The 14566-nt window shown below is 45.0% G+C and overlaps 1 protein-coding gene across 1 annotated transcript in view; it reads right to left on the bottom strand.

Annotated features, from left to right (window-relative positions):
- The window catches only part of PKD1L2 (polycystin 1 like 2), a 163557-nt gene that overhangs the window by 77965 nt on the left and 71026 nt on the right, over window positions 1-14566 (bottom strand). The window contains exons 24-27 of the mRNA XM_040329156.1: window positions 12761-12991; window positions 12393-12494; window positions 3627-3805; window positions 279-425 (exon numbers count right to left, since the gene is read on the bottom strand). Of these exons, the coding sequence (XP_040185090.1) occupies window positions 279-425; window positions 3627-3805; window positions 12393-12494; window positions 12761-12991 (659 nt within the window). The remainder of the gene's footprint in view (window positions 1-278; window positions 426-3626; window positions 3806-12392; window positions 12495-12760; window positions 12992-14566) is intronic.

Below are 14566 nucleotides of genomic sequence, written 5' to 3'. Positions count from 1 at the left end.
GACACCAAAACTGTAAGTACTAAAAAAATTTTTTACAGGAATGCGGGTCCACATTAGGGGTGCGCGCTATACGCCGGAGCGCGCAATACCCCGATAAATACGGTACATCTATATAGATCAGACCAAAATGAGGGGCAAATTAGGAGGAATGAGGGACATTTCTCCATATCAGGGACAATCCCTCGAAATCAGGGGCAGTTGGGAGCTATGCATACATGTATCTGACATATCAACATAATGAATATTCAATTGAATAGAATGTGAAGTAATTTAGCTACCTGAATTGTTTCATATCCTCTTCTGTGGCCACACTGAACACTTTATCCAATACACAGTCCCCAACCTCAACAGAAAGCCATGAGTTACAGAGGAAATACCACTTTCGGTCCATTTCTAAGTCATGTACCAAGACCCTGTTCACATACCTGTAAAGGAAGAATCACCAGATAAGTAGAGGAATTGGCAGTTCTACATTTTGTTTCATTCTTGAAAAGGTAAGATGCTGCATTTTATTTTTCTGAGCACACCCCACACAGATGCCTTTCCCTAACGTGTTTCAATCTAAAGAGCGTAAAGGGGTTGTAAAGGTACACACTCCCCGGTGTGGAGAAAGCCTCTTGAGGGGGGAGGGGGCGAGCAGGCAAGTCAGGACACTCTCTACTTTGCAAATAGAGAAAGGAGCTGTGTGTTAGTGGGCGTCCTGACACTCCTGCTCGCCCCCTCCCCCCTCAAGATGCTTTCTCCACACCAGGGAGAAAGCCTTGCATTACTGTGTGGAGTTACAGACAGAAGAACAGGAAGTGAGGATTTCTCAGAAGAAATAAGGACATTTAAAAGCAAAATCGAAGTATGAGGTAAGTGAAGGAGGACTGCACTAAGGTACAGGAAGCTATTTAGGGGAAAAAAAATTACCTTTACAACCCCTTTAAAGCTGAACTCCCATTAAAGAGAAAGTAACTAACCCAGATTTTTCTGCAATATTCAAATTCAATCTAGAGATTTCCCCCAAATTGCTTTGGATAATCTCAGTCTGGTAGCCACCATCAGTCAATCCAAAGGTTGTCCTGGACATGGTCCAGTTTATGAGCACAGTGATGAGAACATCTTTTTGTCACTTTGATCACTCCATCTATCTTTTTAACATTTTTGTATTGCCGGCGATTTAAATGTCATGTTTTTTCTTTATAAAATGTCAGTTTTGCTGCAGCAGGTTCTATACACTGTACAGAGCCCCCCCTCCCCCCACAGGCACTATATTTAAAATAATTTGTGTTTTTTTGCCAATAGTTAAACTTTAATTATCAAGTCTACATTAGAGGGAGGAGTTTTTGCAGGATGTGCTGAGAGAGCTCTTCATTAGAAGAGGAGCCTATGCGGGATGTGCCAAGAGAAATAGAAATAAAAGATGTTGGTGAGACCAGAATCGGTTTGCGGCACCTTTCATCCAATCGTGGATGACGGAACGCCAATCTTGTTTTTACACTTTCCTTACACCTAATTAAGTGTTCTTTACCGAATAAAGCTTTACTAAGAAAAAAGAGTGCACCTGCAATTGCAAAGTGCACAGTTAATTTTCCTTTAAAAAATCCACCCCAGTGAGTGTTTTTAATCCTTGCTTGTTTTAATACATTTATCGGTGAGCACTATGCCAGTTTTTTGTCTTTCATACACAGTATATGGTGCATGATGTTAATGTACATCTGAGAGCTGGATTACATCCAGGTGAGTACTGAGGAAACTGGATCGGCTCTCAATTTTCTCTTAACCACTTAAGACCCGGACCTTTAGGCAGATAAAGGACCTGGCCAGTTTTTGCGATTCTGCACTGCATCGCTTTAACTGACAATTGCGCGGTCGTGCGACGTGGCTCCCAAACAAAATTGGAGTCCTTTTTTTCCCACAAATAGAGCTTTCTTTTGGTGGTATTTGATCACCTCTGCGGTTTTTATTTTTTGCACTATAAACAAAAATAGAGCGACAATTTTGAAAAAAAAATCAATATTTTTTAATTTTTGCTATAATAAATATCCCCCAAAAATATATAAAAAAATATGTTTTTCCTCAGTTTAGGCCGATACGTATTCTTCTACCTATTTTTGGTAAAAAAAATTGCAATAAGCGTTTATCGATTGGTTTGCGCAAAATTTATAGCGTTTACAAAATAGGGGATAGTTTTATTGCATTTTTATCATTTTTTTTTTTTTTACTACTAATGGCGGCGATCAGCGATTTTTTTCGTGACTGCGACATTATGGCGGACACTTCGGACAATTTTGACACATTTTTGGGACTATTGTAATTTTCACAGCAAAAAATGCATCAAAAATGCATTGTTTACTGTGAAAATGACAATTGCAGTTTGGGAGTTAACCACAAGGGGGCGCTGAAGGGGTTAAGTGTGACCTCATCTTTGTTTCTAACTGTAGGGGGGTGTGGCTGTAGGTGTGACGTCATTGATTGTTTTTCCCTATAAAAGGGAACACACGATCAATGACGGCGCCACAGTGAAGAACGGGAAGCTGTGTTTATACACAGCTCTTCCCGTTCTTCAGCTCCGGGGACCGATCGCGGGACTCCAGCGGCAATCGGGTCCCGCGGTCACGGAGCTTCGGACCGGGTCGCGGGCGCGCACCCGCGCTTAAAGAGGACGTACCTGTACGTGCTTGTGCCCAGCCGTGCCATTCTGCCGACGTATTTGTGCAGGAGGCGATCCTTAAGCGGTTAAAGGGGCATTAGCTTGTGTGACCTCTGTATATATGCAAGGTCTTAATATAAGGTGAGAAGCTTGGTTTACCACAAGGGTGAAGGAGTGCTGTAAATTTACTGACATTTATTTTACCAATGCCAGTAAATATTAGAGGATGATCATTTTATGCTGTGTTGACTTTTTAAGTGTAAATCAAGCAAATTACTTTGTTATAGGCATTGTCAGTGTTTCTATATCATGTTTATACTGTTCAGATATTCACTGTGTTAGTTTTCAATAGGAGTTTTGTAATTTCTCAGGTTGCCAGTAAAAAATGTACTCCGCCAGTAAATTTTCCATGTTTGTCAGTAAAACATGCTGAGGAAGGTTGGCAACCCTGATCACGAGCATCGCACGTGAAAGGAGAGTGGAATGGATTGCAGAGTTTTTTTCACATAATTCCTCACTGCTTTTGTGATCTATTGGGACTAATCTGCCACCTTTCTCCATGCCCCGGGTGGCAATGGCGGGTGTGTGAGGGGGTCCTCCCACATAGCCTGCCCTACCTGCTCCGCTTTGAAGCCCAACGGGGCAGAGGGACTCCCTATAAGGGAGTGAGAGTATCTAGCCCTCTCAACCAGCCCTGTTAGTCCTTCGCCTCTCTTTTTTTTTGTGTGTAAGTGTGGTGTTTTTTTTTTTGTGGGAGGGGGGTGGGCGTACTAAGCGCAGGCTTACCTCGCATAGCACACCCACCGGGAGCCAGGCTGAGACCATCAAACTCAATTCACATGTAGCCGAGACCGGGATCCGAACCCCTAGCTGCAGAGGTGAATGGCTTGTCAGCGCAGTGCCAATCGCGTTGAGCCACCACAGCTCCTTAATGGGACTATTATAGTATTCGATGCACTTTACGTTTTATATCTAAAAATGCGACCCTTACCATGAGGGCTTGTCTCCAGAGTTGTCATGCCAAAGTCGAATGCTCTGCACCTCCCCTAGTGGAAACAGAGTTGTGAGCAGAAAGATATCAGACCCTCCGCGTTCATACACAGCTCCATCTGCATCATACAGGTGGTGAGGCTCACTCTCTCCATCAGAACCGTACAGTGTCATAGTTACCTGTAAGAAAAAAAAATCCAATATTTGAAACAAAAGCTTAACCTAAACCACTATTTTTGTTTTGGGAACATTTAGAGAATCTTACATGCAAAATTGAACTTACCTTTGCAGACATGATTAAAAACATTGCCCACTTATATCCTTCCTGCTCTATCTATATCATGAAATATATTGTAGGGAGTTCTAAATATTTGGGATTTAACTGATCTGCCTTCAACATCGGGGGGGTTGATGAACAAATCAAAATGTTGAGTAGTATTTAATTAAAACGGCAGAGTTTTGACGGTGTAATCTGCATCCTTTATTACTACTGTATTTGACTACCTTTTAGACTTAAAAAAAATGGCCAAAAAGCAGGGGTCGTCTTATACACCGTGTCAGCTGCTTGGATGCCTGCTGAATGTGCGGTAATACTGTATGTTGCTTCGGCTACATACAGTATATACCGATTAGGCAATCACGTTGAGCGACGTATTCAAATGAATACAGAGCCTGCTCAGATTGGAGTAACAACCTCTGCCAATCTGAGCAAGCTACATACAGTAGCCTGCTCGGATTGGCTTTGAGAGTCAGAGAGGCTTGGGCTGATGATTGTCATGGATATGCAATAGTCTGGCAGCTTACCTGTCTCCATCTGTCCATTAGAGGCCTGTCTCTGTTCTGGTTACCTTCTTATCTACCCACCCAGGCCATCCCAGGAAGTCTATAATAACTGTTGCACTACAGGCCTGCAGTGCTGTTTAACCGTGTTAGCTTTAGTTCCTGTCTGCAGTGTGCTACGATTATCTTCCCGTGTACCGTTTTTGGCTTGTCCCTGACTTCTCCTGTTTGCCTGTAATCCTGACCTTTTGCCTGTCCCTCGGTTACCCTTGTCTGCCTGTTGCCCTGACCTCGGCTTACCCTTGTCCTGCTTGCCGCTTCCCCTCTCTCCCTGCCAAGCGTGACCTAGGGCATCCCAGGGGTCGCAACCTGGATCCAGCTGCGGCGAAGCCCATCCTCACCACTAGAGGCTCTGGTGAACACAAAGCTGGGTCTTAGACTCCGCGCCCTGGGCGATCTTGGGTTCACGCTTCCTCTCTTATCGCAACAGTCGGCCATAGGTTTCATTACCCTGTGGTGCATCCCTGACCCCAACTTGTCACCTGGCCACAGGTGACCTGACAATGATGTTACAGCCTCTGTCAATCCAAGCAGGCTTTGTATTCATTAATAGAATACATCGCTCACTGTGATTGGTTCCAGCTCCAGCAAGAAGGAAGAAGAATATGGCTCCAGCTTCAGCAAGAATGAAGAAGAATATGGCTCCAGAAGGAAGAAATATGAAGCGCTGGAAGCCTCGGAAGGGGGGTTGTCTTATACAGTGAGTACAGGCAAAAAATCTTTAAAAAAATTTAAAATTAGGGGGTCGTCTTATACGTCGGTTGCCTTATACACTGGCAAATACGGTAATACCCACTAATTTCCCTACTGTAATTGTCCCCACATTACCATTGGTGTACAAAGCTACAGTGCTGCTATATAGCTGTTCAGTAGAGATATTTCTGTATGCAGGAGGCAGAGATAACTCACACAAGAACTAGTTCCTGTATTGTTTGTATGGCCTGTTGCACTACACACTAAGTCCGTTTTCCATAGAGTGGGACTGCATTTGGGTGAAGACCGCTTGCTGAACGCATAACGCCGTTATAGGGCGGCACAGTGGCTTTCCTGTGCCAGATCACATTCCTAGTATGTGATCTGGCACTTTCAGGTATGGGGTGCACTGTCTGTGCTGTGATTAGATGCAGAACAAGCCGATAAGCAGGTCCCAGTGTATTGACGAGGACACACACAGGACGGAGCTCTGCCTATGTAAACAAGGCAGAGTTCTGTCCTGTCATCGGGGATGTGCTGGATTTTGTTTCCCTACAGAGCAGGGAATAAAAACCAGCACATCCCTTAGTGAAAGCCCCTTATAGTAAACACAAAAACAAAGGTTAGGCACACATATAACCCTTTGATCGCTCTAGATGTTTAACCCCTTCCCAGCCAGTGTCACTAGTACAATGACAGTGCATATTTTTAGCACTGGTCGCTGTATAAGGCCTCGTACACACGATTGGTTAACCAAAGGATAACGGTCTGATGGACCGTTTTCATCTGTCCAAACCGATCATGTGTAGGCCCCATAGGTTATTTAACCTTTGGTTAAAAAAAAGCCAACTTGCGTTAAAATTTAACCGATGGATTCCTAACCGATGGGAAAAAAACGATCGTTTGAAGGCACAACCATCGGTTAAAAATCCACGCATGCTAAGAATCAAGTGGACGCATGCTTGGAAGCATTGAACTTAGTTTTTTTCAGCACGTCGTTGTGTTTTACGTCACCGCGTTCTGACACGATCGTTTTTTTAACCGATGGTGTGATCTATAGCAGTTTCCTGTAAAGTGCCTCCAGTTTATGACTATTTCCTGAAGCATGTAACTAGTTACCAACAACTTCTATAGCATGTCTGCAGTCTCCAACAACTTCTATAGCATGTCTGCAGTCTCCAACAACTTCTATAGCATGTTTTCAGTTTCTGATGCTCTCCTGCAGCATGTCTGCAGTCTCTAACTATCTCCTGTTGCGTGTCTGCAGTCTCTAATTATCTCCTGTTGCGTGTCTGCAAACTCTAATTATCTCCTGTTGCATGTTTTCAGTCTCAGAAAATGGAAAATTGAATACCTACCTTTCTGTAATTTTCCTTTCCTGGTGCCTACCCATGGCAGCATACCAATGGTCATGGCTCCGCCCCCACTGACCCACAGGACCACGTAACTCTCTCAATAAAAAAGGGTTCCCCCCTCAGATAGGCATTCTTGTTACTAGCCCTCAGACCGCAGAGCAGTCCATAAGGGAGGGTGTATGCTGCCATGGGTAGGCACCAGGAAAGGAAAATTACAGAAAGGTAGGTATTCAATTTTCCATTTTCCTGGTGCCTCCATGGCAGCATACCAATGGTCAAATAACTCGCTTCACAGGGAGGGTACTGCTCAAGAAAAAATATATTTAATAATTATAGAGTAGAGCGTTCTAGCAATTTTCTCCCAAAGTCTCTCGATGTGAGGGCTGCCGGGTCAAGACTATAGTGGGACATAAAGGTGCCGAAGGAAGACCAGCTTGCTGCCCTGCAGATAGTTTCCGGGGAGACCCTTGCCAGGGCTGCCCAGGACGAGGCGACTCCTCTCGTTGAATGTGCGTTTATTGCCTTGGGAATAGGAAGACCACTAGCCCGATAGGTTTTCTGGATGATTCCTACAATCCATCTTGCCACTGTTGACTTGGAGGCTGCTTTCCCTTTCCTTGCCCCTTTGGGAATGATGAAGAGGCGTTGGTCCTTTCTGAATTCCTGTGTTACCTTAAGATAATGTTTTAAGGATCTGGCCACATCTAGCTCATGCAGGTTTGTGGATGTTTGTTCCCCTTCAAATGTTGGAAGTACCCATTCTTGATTGAAATGAAAGACCGAAGGAACTTTGGGAATGAACTGATGCATTGGCTGTAGTACTACCCTGTCTGGAAAGAATGTGATGTAAGGCTCTTGGGCTCCCAGGGCTTGGATTTCCGACACCCTGCGCCCCGATGTGATTGCAATCAGGAAGGCTGTCTTCCAGGTAATGTCCTCTAATGAGCAACCTTCTGTAGGAGCGAATGGGGAACGTGCTAGGGCTTCCAGCACAATTGTCAGATCCCATTTGGGGTATAGAGATTTCCTGGGCGGGCGAAGTCTCAGAACCGCCTTCAAAAATCTGTCCACCAGTGGATTAAGTGCCCATCTGACATCTGTTAAGGCTGAGATGGCAGACACCTGGACCTTTAGAGTGCTGTGTCCTAAACCTAGGTCTAGGCCTGACTGTAAAAATAACAAAATATTATGAACCTCCGGAAACCGTGGATTGAACCGGTTGGATTCCGCTAGGGTCACAAATTTCTTCCAAATCCTGTAGTAAGTGGTGTTCGTGGAAGACTTTCTTGCGAGCAAAAGGGTTCGGATGACCTCTTGTGAACACCCTATATCCCCCAGCCTCCTCCTTTCAATATCCAGACCCTCAAATCCAGGATCTCTGGATTCGGGTGGATGAAACTGCCCTGCGTCAGCAGGTTGTTCTTGAGAGATAGAGATGTCGGATTGCCCAGGGATAGACTGACCAGTAGCGGGAACCACGGCCTCCTTGGCCAATATGGAATGATCGCTAGGATGGTTACTTCTTCCTTTGTCAGACGCTGGAGGAATCTCAGAATCAAGGGAGTTGGGGGAAAGGCATAACCCAACTGGAATGTCCAAGGCTGGATCAGAGCATCTGTACCCACTGCTGTCGGACATGGTGCTCTTGAGAAGAAGCGAGGAGTCTTTGCATTGAGCGGTGAGGCAAAAAGATCTAATTGGGGAGTCCCCCACTGTTGGCAGATCCTGTTGAAGACCTCTTGGTCTAGAGACCATTCGTTGTTGTTGCAGAACGACCTTGATAGGTGATCGGCTAACTGGTTCTCTGGACCCGGAATATAGCATGCCCGTATGTCGAACAGATTCCTCTCTGCCCACGAGATTATTGGAGTTACTTCGCTGAGTAATGCCCTGCTGTGCGTGCCCCCTTGGTTCTGGACGTAGGCCACCGCCGCACGGTTGTCCATTTGAAGAAGGACCGGTTTTCCCCTGAGAAGAGGTGCTAAATGTAGAAACCCCATCCAGGCCGCTCTTAGTTCCAGTACATTGGATATCACTCCCTCCGCACTGAATGGCCACTTCCCTTGAACTAATTTGTCTTGGGTGTGTGCCCCCCAACCTAGTTGGCTGGCGTCTGAAGTAAGAATGGTCCATGTCATTGGACCTAGGAGTCGCGGAGTTAATAGATTGGAGGGTCTTGTCCACCACCATAGACTGGATTTCATCGAAGAGGACACAATTATCTTCTGCTTGAGATGTTCTTTCCCCCATTGGGCTAGGAACCCTAGCTGAAATTCCCGTAGGTGCCATTTGGCCCATTTTACCATTGGGATGCATGAAGCGAAGGAGCCTATGAGGCTCAGGCACTCTGACGCTGACATGAAGCGGGAGCTCATTGCTCGTTTTACTTTTTGAACCAACATTGGAACCTTCTCCGGTGGAAGAGAGACTGATTTCTCCGGGGTGTTGAATAGGGCTCCTAAGTAACCCATTTTCTGTGTTGGCTTTAGCTGGCTTTTCGCTATGTTGATCAACCAACCGAACCTGGACAAGGTGCTTAGTACTGTTTGGGTGTGCTCCTCTAAGAGGTCTTTTTGCTGAGACAAGATTAGAATATCGTCCAAATAATATAGTACTCGTATCCCCTTTTCCCGCAGAGGCACTAGAATGGCCCCTAGTACTTTGGTAAACGTTCTGGGGGCTGATGAGATTCCAAACGGGAGGCATTGGAACTGTAGACATAGGCCGCCCACCTTGAACCGTAGAAAATGCTGGAACTGGCTGTTTATTGGAATGTGCAAATATGCATCCTGGAGATCTATGGAAACCATCCAGTCCCCGGGCTGGACTGATAAGATTACTGTGTTCAGGGACTCCATCTTGAAGCGTTCCAGTCTGATATACTTGTTCAGTCTTTTTAGATCCAGTACGGGTCTCCATCCCCCCGTCTTCTTGGGAATTAAGAAGACGGGAGAGTAGAATCCCGAGTTCGTCTCTGAGGCTGGGACTGGTAACACTGCCCTCTGCTGTAACAGTATTTGGATGTACTGAAATAATACTGCCCTTTTCTCTTTGGACGCCGGAATCTTGGTGTCTTGGAAAGAATATGGAGGAGGGCGAGATTTGAACCTCCAAAAATGTCCCCTGAGTATGGTGGACACCACCCATGGGTCGGTGCACCCTTCCACCCAGACCTGCGCATAGGCCTTGAGTCTTGCACCCACTAGGCCGGTCTGGGTGGGAGGGGAGTCAAAAAGACTTTTGGGAATCTCCCACAGAAGTTGTGGGTTTTGGTTTCCCCAACTTAAGGAAAGAAGCTTGAGACCCCTTCCAGCCCCTTCTATAACCCGGGCGATAGGATCTTGAGTCCCTTCCTCTCTGCTGAGCTCCAGGCCTGGGAAAAAATCTCTTCCTTCTGTTTCTATCTTGAGGGATCAGACCACTCTTTCCTCCTGTGACTCTTGAAATTGCCGAATCCATCTTCTCCCCAAAAAGTGCTTTCCCATCATACGGAATGCGACACCATGATTGCTTCGAAGATGGGTCTGCTGCCCATGGTTTTAACCATAGGGCTCTTCTGGCCGTGATTGAATACAACATGGCCCTGGAGGAGCTTCTTAAGACATCTATTGCTGCCTCTGCCATGAAATCTGATGCCAGCTTTAACTCATCTAATGCCTTAATGACTTCCTCGGTGTCTATGCCTGCTCTGAGAGCTGTCTCAATGTTGTCAGTCCACACCCTGGTGGCTCTGGAAACCGACGATAAGGCTACCGCCGGTTTGCAAGCCCCGCCAGTTGCTTGGTATATCTTTTTAAGATCTGCATCGATCCTCCGGTCTAAAGCATCTTTGAAGGAGACCGAGTCCTCTAGTGGTAGGGTCGAATTTTTTGCCAGCCTCATGACTGAGGCATCCACAGTTGGAATGGATTCAAAGATCTTAGCATCCAATTCAGCCAACGGATACAGTTTTTGAAGACGATTAAAAGCGACAGGCCTCTTATCAACTTTCTGCCATTCTCCTAGAATGATCCCTTTAATCTCCTCCATAAGGGGGAAATTAGACACCCTCTTTGTTAAATGCGGAAAGTATCTTTTTGTTTTGGACGGAGGCTCCAGGCCCTCTTCATCCCACTGAATGGCGTCCTTGACTGCCCTTACAAATGGCTCCACCAGACCAAAGTCAAAGGCTGAAATCTCTTCTTCATTTGATACCAAGTCCTCGTCCAGGCCCTCTTCCCCCGGGTATGGGGTGGATGGACCCGCGATCTCCTGCTCGGCCGAGGGAGAAGGAGGAGAAGAAGTGCTTTGGGCTGTAGCCAATTCTCTGATGGATTCTTTGATAAGGTCCTTTATCGAGCTTGTGGACACCTGTTTTTCTGCAGTAGCCTCCAAGAAGCATTGGCCGCAGGCTAACTTGCCTGGCAGGGCCTTTTTCCCACAGATCCAGCAGTCATCTCCCCTAGGCTTGGAGAGGACTGGTGGGAAGAACTTCGATGGCTGCTGGAATTGCGGCCTGAAGCGTGTGTATGGCCTGAACTCCTATGGCCTCCTGAGCTTCTGTCACGGGAGGATCTGTAAGATGCGTCTCGTTGCGGGCTGCGGAGACAAAATCCCAGAATATAGGATTTATAGTATGTCTGTGATAGTGCTCTTTTTACTCTTACTAATACTTTACCTGTTCTGTAGCAGCCCTTACCTAGTGGAATGTTGAGGATCTTTTATTGGCATGACTATGTCCAGGGCAGCTAAGGGTAAATTAAGAATTTCCTATGATTACTATCTGGTTTTGAACAAGATAAACAAAAAAAAAAAAAAAAAAACATAAACCAACTGACTCTCCTGATATAAAAAGATCCGTGCAAGAAGAGCAGAGAGAGAGAAAATAAAAACAAAAAATAAAATAATAATATATATCTATATATATATATATATATATATATATATATATATATATATATATATACCTGCTAAACACAATTCCTTCAATACTGCCCAGTCCAACAAAGTACCTTGGCAAGGATCCATATTGCTCTGGTAGAGGGAATCCAGCAGGAGACAAGTGCTGGCGATGCTATCCCACTGACAGTCTGCTCTCAACTGAGAAGGACAGGCTGTTTTTAAGGTCTTGGGAGTACCAAGATGGCCGCCAAACGCGCAGTGCGCATGCGCGGCCGCGTCGCCGCGGCTCCGCCCCCCGAGATGACAAACTGCGTCATGTGACCCGCGCGAAGCGCTTGCAGCTCGTGGGGAGGACAGACGCTCGGCGTCTCGCCGAGGAGAGAGACATACACGCGGTAAGAGCTGGAAATCCTATCACATAGTGGTAAAGCCCTATTACTGGAGGAGCACCCTCCGGGATATGGACTAGTCAGCTTAAATACCTTAAGAGGAGATGCATAAGCTCCTGGAGGTAACATAAGTGCCCCAAAAAAAATCCTCAGAAAAAATGGGCTCCTATACTTATCTGGCGCCTTTAGCAGCCCAAGCCATAGGACTCCGTCCTGCAGGAGAGCATGAACCTGCAACGGTTGCACCATGGATGGTGAGGTAGGGCTGAAATCTGATCCTGCGGGATGAGGACAGAAAAAAGAATGCCTATCTGAGGGGGGAACCCTTTTTTATTGAGAGAGTTACGTGGTCCTGTGGGTCAGTGGGGGCGGAGCCATGACCATTGGTATGCTGCCATGGAGGCACCAGGAAAGCTTTCTGTAGCATTACATTCATGGATTACTATGTGCTGCCCTTTCGACGTGTCAGAGGCTGAAATTGAGTCTTCACCCAATATCAAGAAATTTGACCAGTACTAAGCTATAGAGTCTATTTTGTTAATCAAAAATGTGAGATGGTGGATATATTTTTTTTTTTTTTTTTGTAGATTTTTTTTCTTCAGCACATACCCTGGAACTTGTAGCAGCACCTCGACGGTGACCAGTAAAAACCGTGACTAGGTATCGATACTCGGCAAATGGATCATTATCTTCAAGAGCTATAACCTTCACCTAGGTTAAAGACATATTAAGAATGATAGTAGTTTCAAAAAACTATTAGATGGGCACCTTAATGATCACAACATACAGGGATATACAATGTACTACTAACATAAACACAAGCACACTCACACACCACAGCTTGAACTGGATGGACTGATGTCTTTTTGTTCAGCCTTACCAACTATGTAACTAATAACATAATAAGTTCAAGTAACACCTACAGCCTAAGCCTTTTTTCAAAGGACCAAACAACCACTAGATGATTCCTAGCTCACCTTGGCATTATCCTGGATATCTTTTCTCCTGGCCCAAATCATCACCAAAATATAAATAACAGCAATGCAGCCAACGGTGGTTACCACCACAGGATTGTCCACAAACGTTGCAAAGAGTTCAACTGTCCTGCTTACATCAATAACGTTGGGCATAACAATAAATGAGCTGCCAAAAAATGTTAAGTGAGTGCAAAGACACTGGGTACTATGTAGTGATGTCTTGGGTCCAACCTGGAAGAGAGAATTGGTTATTGGTTAGGTTAAATCAAAATTGAGAATCAACTGACAGTAAAAAAATGTTTTTTAACTATTAAACTATTTAAACATAATAGCAGCTGTCACGTTTTATTTGTTAAAATTCAGCTAAAAAACTGCCTGACCATCACTGGGCATGAAATGCTATTAGCTATTATAAAAAAGAAAATCTATAGTGATATTTGAATCAGTAGCTTTCAGTGCAGATCACTATTAAATCTCACTGTAGGACTAGAAATTTTAGTGCCAATACTTCATTTGGAGCACCTGTTTTATTTTACTTATTTTCAGCATCTAAAGGTCTGTGCTTTACTAATCGCTTTACTAGATAATGCCATTAAAATCAAATTATTTTATTAGTGAATAAGGAAATACCGAAGGTGAGAATCTGAATGGTAGTGACAACAATTACTGGGACGCACCAAATATGAGCTAATACAGGGTTAACACATGTTTAAAGGGATAAGTTGTTCTTACAAAGTCCAAGCAGTTGGGGCACTTCTGTGTCTTGCCAGGTATCCTATGACTTAGGCCTTGTACACTCGACCGAACATGTCCACGGAAACTGGTCCGCGGTCAGACCGTGTGTGTAGGGCCTAGCGGACAGTTTTCCGGCCTAGCGGACAGGTTTCCAGCGGACAAAAGTTTCTTAGCATGCTAAGAAACTTGTCCGCTGGAAACCTGTCCGTCGGACATGTCCGATGGTTAGTACAACTCATTGGACATGTCCGCTGGTGATGACATAAAACCAGCGGCCCGAAATCCCGCGCATGCGTCGAATTGATTCGACGCATGCGTGGAAGCGTTGTCATGGTAATGATTGTAATCAGGAAGTGTTGACGGCGAGGCTCACGCTGCTCACCTTTAACACAGCGCACGCACGAGATCCTGCGGTGCATGATGGGGGCATTCCGGGAAGAAATCCAGGAAGTGCTTGCTTGTGGGATTCAACATGCCCACAAGCAAGAGGCCTGGAGGATTTTTTATAAGTTATTCTTTAAAACGAAATCGGAGCGGACAGTCGTAGCAGCTCCTAGCAGGTGAGTAGTACCTAGATAGCGCTGTTACAATGCTTTTGAGATATAAAAAAAAAAAGTTAAACCTGCGGAACCCCCGCTTTAAGTTAGATGGATGTTAGTCCATAGGGAATAATCTAAGTCACCAGGGAAATTGTGAGTGATCCAAGGGGACCAAACCTTTCTAAGCTCCAAGACTTTTAACATCTTAGCAACAGCCTGCTGTTCTGTGCGAGTAACAAACGCAGTTTAGTGGGAATGCAGACTATCGGTGCACCAGAAGAAACCGACATTACTGACGTTCAAACAAAGAATGCTTTATTTTTGCTAATATTTTACCATCAAAGATCACCACCCACAGTCAACTTTTGAGCCACATTCAAATGTAAGAAATGGCACTGATCTAGCTAAAATATCTGTGAAATAACTTTAATGTAAAAAATATATACTCTTACAGACTTATATAGGTAGAATATCTTATTCATTGATACATGCCCATTTAAAGGACATTAAGGGTGAGCTTTTAAGACATGTA

Source organism: Rana temporaria, chromosome 11 (genome assembly GCF_905171775.1).
Source record: "Rana temporaria chromosome 11, aRanTem1.1, whole genome shotgun sequence".
NCBI lineage: Eukaryota > Metazoa > Chordata > Amphibia > Anura > Ranidae > Rana > Rana temporaria.
This window is presented reverse-complemented; position numbering and strand designations above follow the sequence as displayed.